The 17,871-nt window shown below is 50.8% G+C and overlaps 1 protein-coding gene across 1 annotated transcript; it reads left to right on the top strand.

The window, feature by feature from the left end:
* The first annotated feature begins 14,762 nt into the window (after positions 1 to 14,762).
* On the top strand, positions 14,763 to 17,719 carry LOC117876615 (serine protease 33-like). The gene is made up of 5 exons (XM_034768868.1): positions 14,763 to 14,820; positions 15,484 to 15,646; positions 15,830 to 16,101; positions 16,597 to 16,766; positions 17,453 to 17,719. Exons 1-5 carry the CDS (start codon positions 14,763 to 14,765, stop codon positions 17,717 to 17,719), a joined length of 930 nt encoding a protein of 309 aa, XP_034624759.1.
* The last annotated feature ends 152 nt before the right edge of the window (positions 17,720 to 17,871 follow it).

Raw genomic sequence — 17,871 nt, 5'->3', positions numbered from 1 at the left:
CCAGTGTGGTGAAATAGGAGTTTACTTTTGTGGCTGGTTTGGTATATCTTATAAAAGAGTAACCACCAGTTTTGGGTTGTGTTTGCCCTGTTTCTCAGCAGTTCATCCTCAATTTGGCATACTCAGTTGTGACCCACTAAGGCCTGGTGTAGCAGGGTGAACACCCGCTCCAGCCCTGAAGGGGTTGGAAAAGCCCTGCAGAGGGCTGGGGCAGCAGAAGGGAGCAAAACCCCGGCTGATTGGCGGAAGTGGCTGCAGCTGGGGCCATGCCCCAAACGGAGCAACTAGGCCTTATAAGAAGGCCAGGCCAGCCAGAAGCTGAGGAGTCTCTCTCTGGCTGTATAGAGAGACAGGCCTGGCTGCAGGGGAACTCACCGGGGACCTAGAGTGCGGCAGGGCTGGGGAAAGGCCTCGGGGGCTGGGAAGCCCTAGGCCAGCAACTCCCCAGGCTGCAGGGCCTGGTCCTAGGCCCACATAAGTATTGGGGTTGCAGCCTGAGGGTGGGTAAAGGCAGCCAGTCCAAGCCCCTTGTTGCCTGTGATGATTGGCTGATAGACTGCAGTCTGCCCCAGGGTGCAGGGGCTAGATGGTGATGTGGGGATAGTGGGTAGGGTCTCCCCTGGGTGGGGAGACCCAGAGAGAGTGGGGTACTGCCCGGGGGGCAGCATCCAAAACAAGGGCACTGGGGTCCTGGGAGGGACATGGGGGCCAATGACAGGTGGGACACCGGCCTGCAGAGAGTGCTCTGATGGCTGGTGAGCTAATTCCTAAGGACAACCAACAGGAGGTGCTGCAGGGGTGAGTCTGCACGCTTACACCTGGTTACAGTTTAATTGGTCCACTCAGCCATCGTAACCTTGCCAGGCCCTGTGCAGGGTGAACTCCCCATCACAGGAGCAAATATTTAATAATGGCCTCTTCAATCTAGCACACAAAGGTCTACCATGATCCAATGGCTGGAGATAAGGTGTAAAATTTTAATGGTGAGAGTAATTAACCACTGAAAAAATTTGCCAAGGACCATGGTAGGTTCTTCCTCACTGACAATTTTAAATCAAGACTGGCAGTTGTTCTAAAAGCTCTGCTCTAGGAGTTATTGGGGGGCTGGTCTATGGCCTGTGTTATACAAGGGGTCAGACTAGCTGATCACAGTGGTGCCTTCTCACCTTAGAATCTATGACCCCCCCCGATAACCATACCCCCATTACAACCTTAGGTTTGCTGGGGCACTGTCCTTGGCCATCTGTTCTTGGCACATTCAATTGCTAATGAAACAGAGAAGAGAAAATCACCATACACCTCCTCATGTTAACCTTGGCCATTGCGAGTTTTTGTTTGGTTTTTCAGCCTGCCACTAGTGGGGCAATGACAGGCAGAACAGAATGAAAACGGTCATGCCTTGCTTGCGTGCTGAATTTGGCAGCATTTGTTTCCTTGAGCAGCTCATTGTGGGATCAGTCATATCTGCTCTCCCTAGCTCTGGGGAGGGCGGAGGCAGGAGCGGTGTCTATAAAAACCTGCCCAGGTGCATTCACTCCCCAGATGGGCTTTGATCGGGGAGATGGAGGTAGCTAGTTTTAGCTAAGAGAGGACCAGGTGAGGCTGGATCATGGGACATCTCTGCTCCCCACTGGCCATAGCACTGCTGGCAACGAGCCTGGCTCAGGGTGAGTGTGGGGTGGAGGTGAGATGGGAGATGGGGCCCTACCTCCCATGGGGAGGGGAGAGAAACTGGCTTGTGGAGGAGGGAATTGGGCTAGTGAAGAATAGGTGAATCCAACCCCTTTGCCATTCATAGACCGCCCCCCCCCTCCCCATCTAGACCCTATTTCTACATTCACTCCTGAGCCACCCCATTCAGAACACTGGGTGTTGTTGACTCTGGAACCTACAGATGGTGAGTTGAATAGCAATGCTGCTAAGATGTTTAACTGTTGCTGAGGATAGCAGGGCTGTTTCAGGAGAGTGGGAGGAGCCTGAGAACTGTGAGTGAAGTGACTGGCACCCATTCTCTCAGAGACACTGTGCAGACTGTGTATCATGTACAGCAATGACTGTGTATCACTCCCCCCGCCCTTCACACATTAATATCTGTGACTTCTTTGCTCCCTAGGTGCTCAGGGGAGTCAGAATCAGACAGGTAAGACACTCGCAGGAAAATGCCAGTCTTACCTGCTGTGGGCATGTGGAGTGAGAATGAGGCTGGCAGTCAGGGCTCCTGGGTCCTATCCCAGTCATGGGGCGGGAACAGGGAATAGTTAGAGCAGGGTTGATAAGTTGATATTATCAGGGCTCGGGGTAAGGGTTAAGGTTATTTTGGGGTTAAGGGTATCATTGGGTGAAGGTTATCATTGGGGTTATGAGAGAGTTTATAATGGGGGTTAGGGTTGAAATATGGGCTTGCTTGCTTTCTTGATTTCTTTTCCACAGAGTGGCAGAACCAGGGAGAGTTAAAGTTTTACCAAGACAGCTTGTATTAATTTAATTTTCTTATGTAAATAACACTTTTACCTTTAAATGCCCTGGGGCTGTGCCCGTGAATTACAAGGGAACCCAGGTGTTCCAGTTGCATTCCACCTCCCAGAATTAGTCCTGTGATTTCAATGGGATGCAGAGTTCTCTCTCTTCGGCTTCTAGTCCCCCTGATAATACCTCAGCATAACCCTGATGTAACCCTATACTCAAAGGAAAAAGGACGGTAAGCTGTCTAAACTCCCACCTGCCACATGGGGCCACAACAGGGGTACCCCTAACTCACCCAGCAATATCCTCAATTTATCCAGCTACACATTCAACCCAGCAGAAGAGTCTGTCCTATCTCGGGGACTCTCTTTTTGCCCCAGCACCCCCACGAACATGATACAGTTCTGTGGTGATCTGGAAGCCTACTTTCGCCGCCTCCGACTCAAAGAATATTTTCATGATAACACTGAACAGCGCACTGATACACAGATACCCTCCCACCAACAACACAGGAAGAAGAACTCCACATGGACTCCTCCTGAGGGTCGAAATGACAGTCTGGACCTATACATAGAATGCTTCCGCCGACGTGCACAGGCAGAAATTGTGGAAAAACAACATCGCTTGCCTCATAACCTAAGTCGTGCAGAACGCAATGCCATCCACAGCCTCAGAAACAATCCTGACATTATCATCAAAGAGGCTAATAAAGGAGGTGCTGTTGTCATCATGAACAGGTCTGACTACCAGAAGGAGGCTGCCAGACAACTCTCCAATACCAAATTCTACAGGCCACTTTCCTCAGATCCCATTGAGGAATATACTAAGAAACTGCACCATCTACTCAGGACACTCCCTACACTAACACAGGAACAAATCAACATACCCTTAGAGCCCCGACCGGGGTTATTCTATCTACTACCTAAGATCCACAAACCTGGAAATCCTGGACGCCCCATCATCTCGGGCATTGGCACTCTCACTGAAGGAGTATCTGGATATGTGGACTCTCTACTCAGACCCAATGCCACCAGCACTCCCAGCTATCTCTGTGACACCACTGATTTCCTGAGAAAATTACAATGCATTGGTGATCTCCCAGAAAACACCATCCTAGCCACCATGGATGTAGAGGCTCTCTACACAAACATCCCACACACAGATGGAATACAAGCTGCCAGGAACAGTATCCCTGATGATGACACAGCACAACTTGTTGCTGAGCTCTGTGACATTATCCTCACGCACAACTATTTCAAATTTGGTGACAATATATACCTCCAGACCAGTGGCACCACCATGGGCACCCGCATGGCCCCACAATATGCCAACATTTTTATGTCTGACCTGGAACAACGCTTCCTCCGCTCTTGTCCACTCACACCCCTCCTCTACCTACGCTACATTGACGACAGCTTCATCATCTGGACCCATGGGAAGGAGATTCTGGAAGAATTCCACCACGATTTCAACAGCTTCCACCCCACCATGAACCTCAGCCTGGACCAATCTACACGGGAGGTCCACTTCCTAGACACCACAGTACAAATAAGTGATGGCCACTTTAACACCACCCTATACCGGAAACCCACCGACCGCTACGCCTACCTTCATGCCTCCAGCTTCCACCCCAGACACACCACATGATCCATCGTCTACAGCCAAGCACTGAGGTACAACCGCATCTGCTCCAACCCCTCAGACAGAGACCAACACCTACAAGATCTTCACCAAGCATTCTCAAAACTATGATACCCGCACAAGGAAATAAGGAAACAAATCACCAGAGCCAGACGTGTACCCAGAAGCCTCCTGCTACAAGACAAGCTCAAGAAAGAAACCAACAGAACTCCACTGGCCATCACCTACAGTCCTCAGCTTAAACCTCTCCAACGCATCATCAGTGATCTACAACCCATCCTGGACAATGATCCCTCACTTTCACAGACCTTGGGAGGCAGGCCAGTCCTCGCCTACAGACAACCTGCCAACCTTAAGCATATTCTCACCAGCAACCACGCACCGCACCATAACAACTCTAACTCAGGAACCAATCCATGCCACAAACCTCAATGCCAACTCTGCCCACATATCTACACCAGCAACACCATCACAGGACCTAACCAGATCAGCTACAACATCACCGGCTCATTCACCTGCACGTCCACCAATGTTATATATGCCATCATGTGCCAGCGATGCCCCTCTGCTATGTACATCGGCCAAACTGGACAGTCCCTACGTAAAAGGATAAATGGACATAAGTCAATTTAACAAAAATGTATATGTACCTGGCTTGTTATCCCAAGGGGAGTCTCTGACATGCTTCAAACCAAATGCACTGCTTCTGGTAGAACAAACATTTATTAACTACAAAGATAGATTTTAAGTGATTATAAGTCAAAGTACAAGAAGTCAGATTTGGTCAAATGAAATAAAAGCAAAAACGCATTCTAAGCTGATCTTAACACTTTCAATGCCCTTAGAAACTTAGATGCTTCTCACCACAGGCTGGCTGGTTGCCTTTCAGCCAGGTTCTCCCCTTTGATCAGCGCTTCAGTTGCTTAGTGGTGATGTCTATAGATGGAGGTGGAAGAGAGAGGAAGAGCATGGCAAATGTGTTTCCCTTCTATAGTGTCCTTTTACCCCTCTTGGCTTTGCCCCCCCCCACCCAGAGTCAGGTGAGCATTACCTCTTCACAGTCCCAAACTGACCAAAGGAAGGGGAGTGACTCACTCGAGAGTCCAACTGATCCTTTGTTGTTGCCTAGGCCAGTGTCCTTTGTTCCTGTGAGGTTGGGCTAGGTATGTCCCATACATGCCCTGATGTGTGAACTGCCGCTCTGCTCTTGGAAAGTTTTGCCTAGGCCTGTTTTAAGCCATGAGGATACATGTTCAGCCTCATAACTATATACATGAAATTACAACCTCTAACATTAGTGTAACAACAATTACTATAACATCACTATAAAAACAATGCTCAGTGCATCGTGAGCTTCCAAAGACACCTGATATGACAGACTTTGCATTAGATATCACACAAGCATAAGGATGAACATGGGGGTGCAGGGTATTCCCCCGAGGTACAGAATGTCACAGGGAGCTTGTGACTGGATAAGAGCAGAAGCTTGGTCCATTACAGTGGAGCTGGGTGTTGGGTGGACCCCAGCTTTATGGGCTGGACAAGGGCTGGAAGAACTAACCATGGGGTGAGAAACACCTTATCAGACAGGACAGTACCTTGCTAACAGGTACAGGCTGTAGACTGTTTTGTTTTTCTTCTACCTGTAACCTTACATTTCCACGTACTGTTCCTTGCCTTTAGTTTGAATCTCTGCCTCAACCTCTGCTAAATCAACTTCAGCTTGGTTTTACTATAGACACGTCCAGGTGTCAGGAGCTAAGGAGAGGGTTGAACTGAGGGGAAGCAGGGTGCTGGGGAGCGCTGTTTCCATGGAGGCAGCAGATTGGTGCGCATTGAGGGTGCGCAGAAGACAGGGGACTGGGCACTGGAGTGTAACGGAGTCAGGTGTATAAATTGCCACCTGCAGAGGGATAGAGCAGGGCTCATGGAGCACCTGGGATACCAGAAGCTGGTGGCTGGGAGGGTTTCCCCTGGTGGGCACAGACGTGCCTCCCTCCTGCTGGGAGCAGGGGGTTACCACAGAAAGTGTCACAGTGCTCGTGGGAGTTAGAATCAGGCAGGTAAAGTGCCAAAAGCAAAACATTAGCATTAGCTGCCCTGACATGTGCAACCAGCGTGTGGCTACAAGCCAGGACTCATGGGTTCTAGCCCCAGCTCTTGGAAGGGAGTGGGGGTGGATGGGTTAGAGCAGGCGAGTTGGGAGTCAGGACTCCTAGTTTCTATCCCAGGCTCTGGGAGGGAAACAGTTGCTCTCTTATCAGGTAACACATATAACTTATTTACACTCTCCTCACTTTAGCTCCCTTGCACGGGGATAATGCAGTTTCCCTCTTTTCTTCCCAGGCTGTGGCAAGCAGTTGGTCTCAGGGCGCATCTTGAATGGTCAAGATGCCAAGGCTGGGGCCTGGCCCTGGCAGGTCAGTGTGCGGCAAAATGGCTTCCACATCTGCGGCGGTGCCCTCATCTCTGAGAGCTGGGTGGTGTCAGCCGCTCATTGCTTCGATCCGTGAGTACCCCAGGCAGGGCAGAGACAGTGACTGCGGCTGTTCTGGAAAGACTCCCTCTCTTTCCACTGGCTTCCTGTTGTGCAACATCGCTGTGTGGCTGTTCCCCAGCCGCTCCACCCCAGAGCCAGCTGTACCTCAGCACCAGGCGAGCTGTCCCTGTGAGGCATTGCTGGGTGGATTTTCCCTAATCAGATTTTCTTGCATCCAGATCTGTAGCCAATTCATCATATCGGGTGCAGCTGAGTGAAAAACGGATTGTCAGTGAGACCCCAACCCAGACGTTCTCATCGGTGAAGCGGGTGGTCCCCCATCCCAACTACAACAGTAGCACTTTTCTTGCCGACATCGCCCTGGTGGAGCTGGAGAAGCCAATTGCCTTCACGGCCACCATCAGCCCCGTGTGCCTGCTTGATGCTTCCATCCATGTGCCTGCTGGAGACACCTGCTGGGTGACTGGTTGGGGGAACATTCACCCCCAAGGTGAGGCAGACTCGTAGCTGTTAGAGAGGGGAAGGGCAGGGGAAAGACCCAGCACCTGGTGAAGGCTACGGGCGGGGTGATTGTAACGTCATCTGTACACAGATAGACTGAGAGAGATACGGTTACATGGTTATACAGGCACAGTTGTGCGGTTACAGAGTTATAAGGTGGGGATGTGATAGAGGTCTATAAAATCACGAATGGTGTGGAGAAAGCAAACAGGGAAGTGTTATTTACCCCTTCATAGAACACAGGAACCAGCGGTCACCCCATGAAATGAATAGGCAGCAGGTTTGAAAAACAAACAAAAGGAAGAATTTCTTCACACAACACACAGTCAACCTGTGGAACTTGTTGCCAGGGGATGTTGTGAAGGCCAAAAGTTCAAAAAAGGATTAGATACGTTCATGGAGGATAAGTCCATCAATGGTCAGGGATGCAACCCCATGCCCTGGGGACACCTAAGCCTCTGACTGCCACAAGCTGGGACCTGACAACAGGGGATGGATCACTCAAAATGGCCCCGTTCTGTTCCTTTCCTCTGAATGGCACCGGCCACTGTCAGAAGACGGGATACTGGTAGAGGTGGACCCAGTACGGCCGTTCTTATGATCTTATGTTTAAACAGCCACAGTTGTACGGTTACCCAGTTATATAGTTCTACAGGTCTGGTCGTACAGCCGCAGTTATGTGGTTTTACAATTGTCCTATGTTCATACACAGCTGCACACTTTTGCAGGCACCATTATACACAGGCCTGGAAGGATTTGATTTTGGTCAGACAGCGTTGGTTTCACCCTACACGGATGAAAAAAATATTTCCATTGGTAATCATTGACATTGAAAGATAGGCAAAGGCAGAAAAATGCTGTGTGAGAACTTATTAGACATAGGATACCGACAATTTGTGTTTTAAGGGTTATACAACTTTGATTCTTTGAATCTCCGCCTCTACTGTCCTCAAATTATTATTGCTTGGCCCAACCCCATGTTCTTCCACGGCTGTGAAAATGGAAATCAACAAAATGGAAAAAAAAAAAAACTTAAATCCATAATTTTGTGAAAATTTAAATGGATGAAAATAAAAATAACCCTTAAAAAGAAACCTCAATACTATCCATCCAATTATAAAGTAGTAATAATTGGATTCTGCCAAGCCTAGTTATACAGGTACACAGTTGTACAGGCAGCTTTATATGGTTGGAGAGTGATATAACCGCAGCTCTGTAGTTATACACCAGGGATGACCCCTGTCTCGGTCTGATGCTAAGGGATGATCTAGTTACTCCAGTACCTCAAGCTGTGTGGATGCTCTTATTTTGCGTGAAAGCCATGTTCTCTTAATCATTTCAGAGCAGGTTTAAGCTAAATGACAATTAGCCACTCTTGGAGCTGTGTGTGTGTGTTTGAGCAATGTCACCATCTGGTGGGTTCAGCTCACAGTGGGAGTCAGTTCCTGGCACAAAGAGAGAGTGTGTGTGTGTGTGTGTGTGTGTGTGTGTGTGTGTGTGTGTGTGTCCTAATGTGGGTTTCAAAGCACATCTGTTGGTGTAGTTGGCACCCATATATTTACCGATGCTGGCTCTAGACCAATAGGAAGCAGTGTCAGAGGTGGCCGCCAGTTGGCACCCAGAATGATCAAATCACACGCCTAATTATATCTTCACGGCCAAGTGCTAACCTGGCCTGGAACTGAGCAGCATCTGCTCAGAGATTTAAACCCATTGAACCAAACCAGGGCAAACTGTGTGTAGACAAGGCTCAACATTTACACATGCACCCGACAGGCCTGAGTGTCAAAGTGATTTAGGCACTTAACGATTCAGATAGGCTCCAAATGGGGTACTCAAACATCGCTGTGCAGCTTAGGTGCCCAACTCCCATTGACTCGCCGTTAGACTTTAGATTCGAAAGTGCCAGCTTTTGCAGATGCCTATGAGCTTTTCAGAATCCCACTGGGCACCTTCCTGCGCCGATTGGTGCCCAAATCCCTTTGACAATCTGGTCCCAAGTGGGGCTGCAAAGCTGAGCAGAGCAACACCTAAAATATCTTTAAAATCTGGGTTGTTGCCTTTAGCATGAGTTAAACTGGCCACCTCCCTCCCTCCCCACTAGACCCTACTCCCCTTCCAGAGCCAGGCATAGAAATCAGGAGATCTGACTTCCAGCCCCACCTGGTCTAACCCCCTTCCTCCCCCGCAGAGTTGGGAACTTCTTATAGATCCTTAATGCGACAGCTTTTATGTGATTTCCACTCACGCCATGTGAGTCACCCTGCCCTCGGGCCTTTCATTTCAGAGAGTTCTTCCCTAGCGGAGACACTGCAGGAGCTGGAGGTGCTCACCGTAGACTCCACGATCTGCAATGATCGCTTCCGGGAAGCATTACAAAAGCCTGCAGGTGACAACCCCATCAAAGACGACATGATGTGTGCTGGGTACATGGAAGGCTATAAAGGGACGGCCCCGGTGAGATTCTCTGACCGAGATTGGGGCCTCTTTGTGCTGGGTGTGGCACCGACCCTGGCTGATATTGCAAACCCCATAGTTCCTAGCACGTTCTCCCTGTTGACTTGGTGTTGTGTGTTGGGGGGGACCCACCAAACGGGCCCAGATGAAAGGGCTGAGCCCTGAGTTCATTCCCCTGTGTTTAGACAAGAGTATTGAGAACAGAGAGTATAAAGTCAGCAGGGGCCGTTAAATCATCCATTCTGACCTCCTGTATAACCCAGTCTACAGTCTCACTGTATTACCCCTTTACTGAGCACCAAGACTTGTGTCTGGATAAAGCATCTCCCAGAAAGGCAGCCAGCGGGGAGGTGAAGCCAGCGAGAGATGGAGAATCCAACACTGTCCTTGTGGATGATGGAGAGTGGTCCCCTTCCTTCCAATCCTATTTCTTTCCCTGTCTCTAGGGTGACTCCGGGGGACCCCTGGTGTGTGAGGAGAACGGGACCTGGTACCTTGCTGGGATTGTGAGTTGGTTACTGAAGACAACACTGAACAGTGTTGCTGCTGGTTTCCCCGGGGTCTACAACCGCCCGAATGCCCACAACGATTGGATCGAGGAGAATGTGCCTGGTGTGACTTTCATGGTGGTGAACTTCACTCTGAACAGTGCCAGTCCATCTACTACCGTCACTACGAAGAGTGCTGGACCCTCTGCCAGCATCCCCAAGGTCCTTCTCCTCATTGTGCTTTTGCGGTTGACCCTGTGACTCCCCTTCCTAGACTGGGTCCCCATCCAACACCAGCCCTTTCTCACCCTTGATGCCGAGAGACCATGTCACCAGTGACACTAGACCCTAGTATTTACACCCTACACACTATCGTAACAATCTTTGTGAAAAATGCACTTTGTGAGGTATGATCTGAAAACTAATAACTCTCTGATCATTCATATCCTTGGGTGATGTACGTACACAAGGGTTGTTAAGGGTTATGGACATACCCTGCGTGACAAAGTTCCTCCTCTGCCTTGGTGGGTCCTGCGCTTTTTGGCGGATTTGCTCGCCTCCGAGATCACGGCAGCCCTCGGTTTGGCCACTTTTGCTAAAGGCTCAAACCTGCCGTTCACTCAGCTCACCTCATCATTGGCCAGCAATGGAGGGAAACGGAGAACAAGCCCCACAGTCTGTGTCCCACCTAGTGGGTCGGGGACAGGCCAGATCCCTTTCCAAATTAGACCTTCCCTTCTGGTGTGTCTCATAGAGCAGGTCAACTCCTCTTGTGTCCAATCAGGAGTTGGGGGGGATGGGGGAACCCGAGCCTGCCCTCTGCACCGGGTTCCAGCCCAGGGCCCTGTGGATAGCAGCGGTCTACAATGTTCCCTGTATCAGCTGCGTGACTGCAACAACTCCCTGAGCTACTTCCCCATGGCCTCCTCCCAACACCTTCCTTCTCCTCACTGCAGGATCTTCCCCTCGAAGCCTGATCACACTTGAACTCTTCACACCTTCTCACTCCCTGCTCCTTGCACACCCCCCTACTAACTGATGGGAGGTCCTTTTTAAACCAGGTGTCCTGATTAGCCTGCCTGCCATAATTGATTCTAGAAAGTTCTTAATTGGCTCCCGGTGTCTTGATTAGCTTGCCTGTCTTAATTGGTTCTAGCAGGTTCCTCGGGCAGCCCCTGCTCTGGTCACTCAGGGAACAGAAAATTGTTCATCCAGTGGCCAGTATATTTGCCTTCTACCAGACTCCTGTACCCCACTGGTCTGGGTCTGTCACACTGGCCTGGTCACTAAAATGTGTTCAAACCAGGTGTGTCAGGCGGAGTTGTTAAACAGGTCTCTCCTAAAGAAAGGACTGTGTTTAGCTCCATTTCCTAAGCAGCACACAAACCCATTGAACTGAAAGGGGCGGCGGCAAAAACCTCAGCTGACAAGTGGGGGACAAGACAGCCTGGTGTCTACACCCAGCAGGAGAGAGAAGCTCGGGCTGGTTTTACTTTTCAGAAGGATCCATTGCAAAGATTTACTGGGCTGAACTTCAAGTGATAAGCTACTGAATTAACTGTACAGCACCTCCCGCCCACCAGCGGCCCCACCAATCAGCTCCTCTCGCTCCCCTCCAGCGCTTCCCGCGTGCCATGGATCAGCTGTCCGGCGGCATGCAGGAGGCTCTGGGGGGAGTGGGAGTAATGGGGGTGGGATGCATTCAGGGGAAGGGGCGGAGAGGGGTGGGAAGAGGCGGGGTGGGGATGGGGCCTTGGGGGAAGGGATTGAGTGGGTGCGGGGTCTGGGGCGGAGCCGGGGTTGAGTACAGGCGGAGAAATGAAAAAGCCGGCGCCTGTGGGGAAGGGTGTATCTACCCCCAATTAAGGGGGTATCTACCCCCAATTAAGTTAATAAGCTGTGAAGTGCTCTTGTGTCTTTAAAGGAACAAACGAACCTTACAATTTCTCCGAGCTGTCCAGGAGATGGCTGGACACTTCAGGGCACAGAATGGGGAGAAATTGAGGACTGGGGGTGTGTGTTGGGGTCACCCCTGCTGGTTGTAACTAAGGTTGGTGGAAGGCAGAGTGGGGTTGTGGGGCTGTAGAAGTTGTTTGCTTTTTTCTTTTTCTTTTTTGAGAAAAAGTCTTTTTTTTTTTCCATGGAAAAATGGGTGTCACAGTATCCTCACGTGAGGATCACTGTTTTCGTTCAAAGTGGCAGTGGGAGATTCCTTATTAAAAGATGTTTTACTAATCAAAGTAGAAATGAAAGAGTAAAACCAACTCATTTCGGGAGGGGGTAGCATTGTGCCAGGTGCTGAACAGACTCTGGCTGAGAGTTCAGGGCCCCCGTTGTGAGAGGCGTTTCATAGACCCTAACTGAGACCAGGGCCCCTGCGCAGATCCGGATGGAGCACTTTAAGTAGACAGAGGAAAGTTTTCCGCTGAGCCTGTGAAGTCCCTTACATTCAATTGATCGGCACTGCTCTGTTCGGAGGTTTGTGTCTCTGGCTGTAATATGGTAGCTTTTAAACACCACATCCAATCTGTTGTCATTTCTGGGAGGGGCGCTTTGTGCGCTGTTGAGATCACAGAGCTGATTCTCTCAGGCAGAATGCAGTGAGTCAGATTGGGACGGTGCCAGCAGGCCTGGGTTCATTTAGCAATTCATGGGCACAACCCTACGGCAGTTGAAAGCAAAAATAGCCGAGTTATTTACCTTTGTTCACACCAAGGCAAATTAAACAGCAGCAGGTGGCTTTTGCAGGTGATGAGCTGCTACCTTCTTGGCATTGACAATGACCTGGGGAGAAGTTACAAAGAAAATGTGACCCAATTGGCCCCAAATCTTTCAGTAGCATTTGGGGCCTTGCCAGATTCTTTCTGTAAGAAGAGGATGGTGCTATGAGTCAGGTCTATTCTTTGGTGGCAATCCTGTTTGTTCACAAAGAATGCACACACAAAGCCCTGCTCCCCTGAACTCAGTAGGGACAAAGCACAACAGGTAGTTCTGTGGCTCAGAAATTCCTAAGGCTACAAATCCAGACAGTCCTGTGCTTGAAGAAGCTCTGTCTCTTTCCCTTCATGCTGTCCATGGCTTCTCTCACGGTCAACTGACTCTTGCCTCTCATACACAGTTTGCCCCTGCCTTTGCAACCAGTCCCTCAGCCTCCACAGCTTCACTCAGGCTTCAGCTTGGGTGGTGGCTTCTACTGTATCCCGCACTCTCACGTCACAAAGGAGCGTATTTGCTTCTTCCATTCGGCCTGAATAAAAGAAGCTTAGAATACCCATCGCTTAACCCAGGTCTGTCATTGTATAGTTTTCATTTGATTTCATTTCCAATTCTTTCTTTCTTTCTTTCTTTCTTTCTTTCTCAATCCCTTTTATATTAACATTTAAAAAATAAATCTAGATAATTTTCAAAATAAATCTTGCTTCAAAGTGATACATCCAGATGTGTTTTTTGGAATATATCAAAAAACAATTCCACTCTTTAGAATTTTTTGTTGTTGAAACTATTTGGCAAATTCAATCTGAATTGGTGAATAGTTTCGGTAGACTCCAAACTGCATATTCCAGCAATTAAACTATTCCTCAAAAAGATGTCACTCAGCTCTGCTTACAGGACACCGACGTGCATCTCCCTGGCTCGGGTTCCTCACTGCTAGGGAGAGTCGTTTAGTTTTAGACCGAGCCCCTGGAGTACCCCAGATCCTTCATGCACAGCTCATAGCTTTTCTTCCAGATCGTGGTGTTTTTACCACTGACCTTGGCTAGTCCACAGTTAAACAGCAATCCCCTCCCAGCTATGAAAGCATGCTCCTCTCCTCCCCTCTCCTTCCTATCTCTTCCCTCCTTCTGCCCACAGTTTCCTTCTCCTGTGAGTCTTCCCTCCACGTTATGTGTCCCTGTCCCAACACCTGGTTTCTTTGTTCTCCCCTGGTTGATTTTCCTCTTCTCCCTCCTTGCAGAGCAGTTATAGAGATAGATCCTGCCAGCCTCCGCCAACCCAATTTCCCCGTCAAGAAATGTCATATTCCACATGGAAGCTCTCCACAGCACAACAATTTCATCGTAATGACTTCACAGCATCAACTGGAATTTGCAAGACATACGGGACAGATCCTGCAAATCTAGAGTGATGCCAGGAGAAGTCCAAGTCCACACGGTCCAAGCAACAGGGCAGATAATGTTACTTAGCCCGAACCCCATGATAACCCTAACTCCATGATACCCTTATCCCTAATCCCCGTGATAACCTTTGCCCTAAATGCCCCAATAACCACAACTCAACAATAACCCCAAAGCCAGCATAATTTTCACTCCATGAGAACCGTCTCACTCTCCTGGGTACTATTTTTGGCTCTCTCTGCTTTGCACACTCGGTTGGCAATCACACGGGGAAGTGAAAATCACTGGAGGCCTCGACACAGTGACCTCGGCCATGGCATGTTTTCGTTTGGTTTTCCAGGACGCCCATACTGGGGTGACACCAGGCAGGGCAGAATGAAAGCGGTCACAACCTGTTCAGCACGTTGAATTTAGTAGCACCTATTTCCTTGCTTGGGTTACCAGGAAATCAGTCCCCTTTATTCTCTACAGATGCAGGGAGGGGCACACAGGTGTCCATAAAAACCTGCCCCAGAACTTTTATTCCCCAGTCAGTCTTTGGTCGGAGCAATGGAGGGAGCTGCATGCAGCCAAGACAGGCCTGGGGAAGGCTGAACCATGGGGCGTCTCCGCTCCCCACTGGCCCTAGCACTGCTGGCGATGACCCTGCTGCAGGGTGAGTGTGGGGTGGGGATGTAGGGACCAGCCCCTAACTCCCGGGGGGAAGGGAGCGAGATATGGGTTGTGGGGGAGGGAATTGGGCTTGTGAATAAGAAGGAGATCCAAGCCCTTGACCCTTCATACAACCCCCAGCCCATCTAGCCTGGATTGGTGCATTCAGTCCTGAGCTGCCCCACTCAGATCAATGGGGAGTGTTGATTCTTGAACCTACTGGTGGTAAATCAAATAGAAACACAGCTATGAATGTTTGCTGGCACTGAGGATGGCAGGGCTGTTCTGGGGCAATGGGCGGAGCTTGGGAATTATGGGTGGAGCTACTGGAACTTATTCCCCTCCACACACCTTCTTAGGTTCCAGCAATGCCTGTGAATAAACCTCCACCCCCAACACGTACACATTAATAGCTTTCCCTTCTCTGTCTTCACTCTCTAGGTGCTCAAGGGAGTTGGAAACAGGCAGGTAAGACACTTCAAAATGCCAGCCTTACCTGCCCTGGATTAGCACCATGAGAATGAGGCTGGGAGCCCGGACTCCTGGGTTGTATCCCCAGCTCTGGGAGGGGAGTGGGGTCTAGTGGGGTAGAGCAGGGAGGGCGAGGGGCTGAAAGTCAGGACTCCTGGTTCTTTGCTCATCCCATGTCAATGCTGTTCCCCCCCAGGGTGCGGCCAGCCCAGGATCTCCGGCCGGATTGTGGGGGGTGGAGATGCCCCAAGGGGCCGGTGGCCGTGGCAGGTCAGCATCCAGCACAATGGACACCACTTCTGTGGTGGGTCCCTCGTCTCAGCCCAGTGGGTTGTGTCAGCAGCTCACTGCTTCCAATTGTGAGTAACTGGGGCGGGTAGGGACCGGTGCAACAGACAGACGTCCTGCCTGGATCTATGCAGGCAAGCCACTCCATGTGGTGTTGCTGTGCGCCTGGTCCCTAGCTGCCCCGCCCCAGACCCTGCTGCATTTTTGGCCAAGTTTGCAATCCGTTTGATCATCCTTTTCTCCACCATTCCCAGATCTGACCTTGTCTCTTCCTATCGTGTGAACTTGGGGGAGTACCAGCTCTCCTATCCCTCCCGGTGCCGGATCTCATCCCCCGTGAGCCAGATCTTTGTCCATCCCAACTACAGCAGCACGTGGAAGTCTGCCGACATCGCCCTACTGCAGCTGACAGAGCCAGTGCGATACACCAATGAAATTCTCCCCGTCTGCTTGCCGGGCCCCTCCGACTCCTTCCCTGACAACCACGTGTGCTGGGTCACTGGTTGGGGAAGAATAGACTCTGAGGGTAAGACCATCCCCCAGGAGGAGGCGCTATCACTCTGCGCCTGAAGCCCTGTGCTCCTGGAGCCCTGTGATTCCTGCAGCATCTTGCAATAATCCCCGCCCAGCTCTCTGCTGCCCCCTGCCAGCTGGCTACCCTGGTTCGGCTGTATCCCTCACAGCCACCTATGAGGCAACTGATCCACAAGGCTCAGTTGGGAACCTTCTGTTTTAGATACAGATGGTCCCTGGTTCAATCCTCGCCGAGGAAACCACCTCTAGGGGCAGCGCTGCACAGATTGGTTCTATGGTTGGGGGTCAGTGCAGATCCGGTGGCTGGGTGGAGGTGGGGAATGGATGCAAGCGCGGTAGATATGGGTGGAGGGGATGGAGTGGAGGATGGCTTGAGAGGAGGAGAGTGGGTGGGGGAGGTAGATGGGGACAGGAAATTGTCAGGCATGGGGGAGGGTTCAGGAGGTGATGGATCCAGTACCCTGATTCTCTCCCCCCCCCTGCCCAGTCTCTCTTCCACCCCCTAAGACACTGCAGGAGGTTCAGGTCCAGCTGATCGACACTGCAGCCTGCAACACCCTCTACAACATCAACCCAGCCCCGAACATCGGCAGGGATCGCGTCAAACCTGATATGATCTGTGCCGGCTACGCTGAAGGGCAGAGGGACTCCTGCCAGGTGAGAGAGGGCTCTGGGTCGGCCGGGTGCACATGAGCCCCAGTGCGTCTCCCTATCGCCAGGTAGGGCCTGCAGTGAGTGTAGAACGGCTGCTGCAGCTGTGCAGTTCCACAATCTGACTTCCTTCGTGCAGGCAGGAGCAGCTCTGGCTTTTAGATCCATGTGGACTCACAGTCCCATGCCTAGGCCCCAGCTCTTGGAGTCCTGTGATTAGGGCAGGGCCCCAGCTTTATTTTTATTTAAAGTAATAGTCAAGTCTTTGCAGATGGATAGAAAAGAGTGAGAATGTGGCTAGAGTGTAACCGGGGCCTCCCCAAGTCTGCAGAGAGCCTAAGCCAGTTGCTCTGAGATGGGAAAATACCGCATGTATCTTTATGGAAGCTGTACGCTTCCAGCCCTACTGCTCTGGGGAGCCCTTCCAGCCCATCCCAAGCAGGGTTCACGGCATAGGGCAGGAGCAGAAGAACACAGCTACTCTTTCTGCTGTGAATGTATTAGGGATCCCACTACTGCCACCATGCCTCCTTCAGAGAAAGGTAGGGGGAAGGGGCACAATGCTCCTTTCACTTCTCAAGTGAGTGTGGCAAAAATATGTGGGTGGGGCCTTGGGATGGTCCATATGCCTAGAGCTCCAAGGGGCTGAGCTGTGGGGGGGCCTACTAATCCCAATTTCTCTGCCCCTCTAGGGTGATTCTGGGGGGCCGCTGGCATGTGACCACAATGGGACCTGGTTCCTGATGGGCATCGTGAGTTGGGGGGAAGGCTGTGGCCAGCCCAATCATCCTGGTGTCTATGTCCGGACGGTGGCCTATGACGAATGGATATGGGAGCACATTGGCTCCGGGAGCCAAGCCAGCACCATGGGGAACTGCACCTCAGGGACAAATGATGCCAGACCCTCCTTCAGCAGCTTCATGCTTCTCTTCATCACCACTCTCCTGATGTCACTGTAACCCGCCGTTCCATTGGGATGCCCCCCATCTCTTCTGCCTCTGTTCACCCACTAGTGAAACTTTGCACTGTCTGGGGGCAGCTTGAGATGCAGATAGGAGAGTAACCTGAGAGTTACCAGCAACGCCCACATGCCTGAGTCTGCAGACAGCCT

Source organism: Trachemys scripta, chromosome 4 (assembly GCF_013100865.1).
Source record: "Trachemys scripta elegans isolate TJP31775 chromosome 4, CAS_Tse_1.0, whole genome shotgun sequence".
Taxonomy (NCBI): domain Eukaryota; kingdom Metazoa; phylum Chordata; order Testudines; family Emydidae; genus Trachemys; species Trachemys scripta.
The sequence above is the reverse complement of the archived record's forward strand: the minus strand, read 5'-3'. Positions and strand labels throughout refer to the sequence as shown.

Coding starts and splice junctions, on each gene's coding strand:
- LOC117876615 (XM_034768868.1), top strand. CDS start 14,763: ATGGGGCGTCTCCGCTCCCCACTGGCCCTAGCACTGCTGGCGATGACC. Junction 16,102..16,596: donor GGGAAGAATAGACTCTGAGG/GTAAGACCATCC, acceptor CCCCCTGCCCAG/TCTCTCTTCCACCCCCTAAG. Junction 16,767..17,452: donor GGCAGAGGGACTCCTGCCAG/GTGAGAGAGGGC, acceptor CTGCCCCTCTAG/GGTGATTCTGGGGGGCCGCT.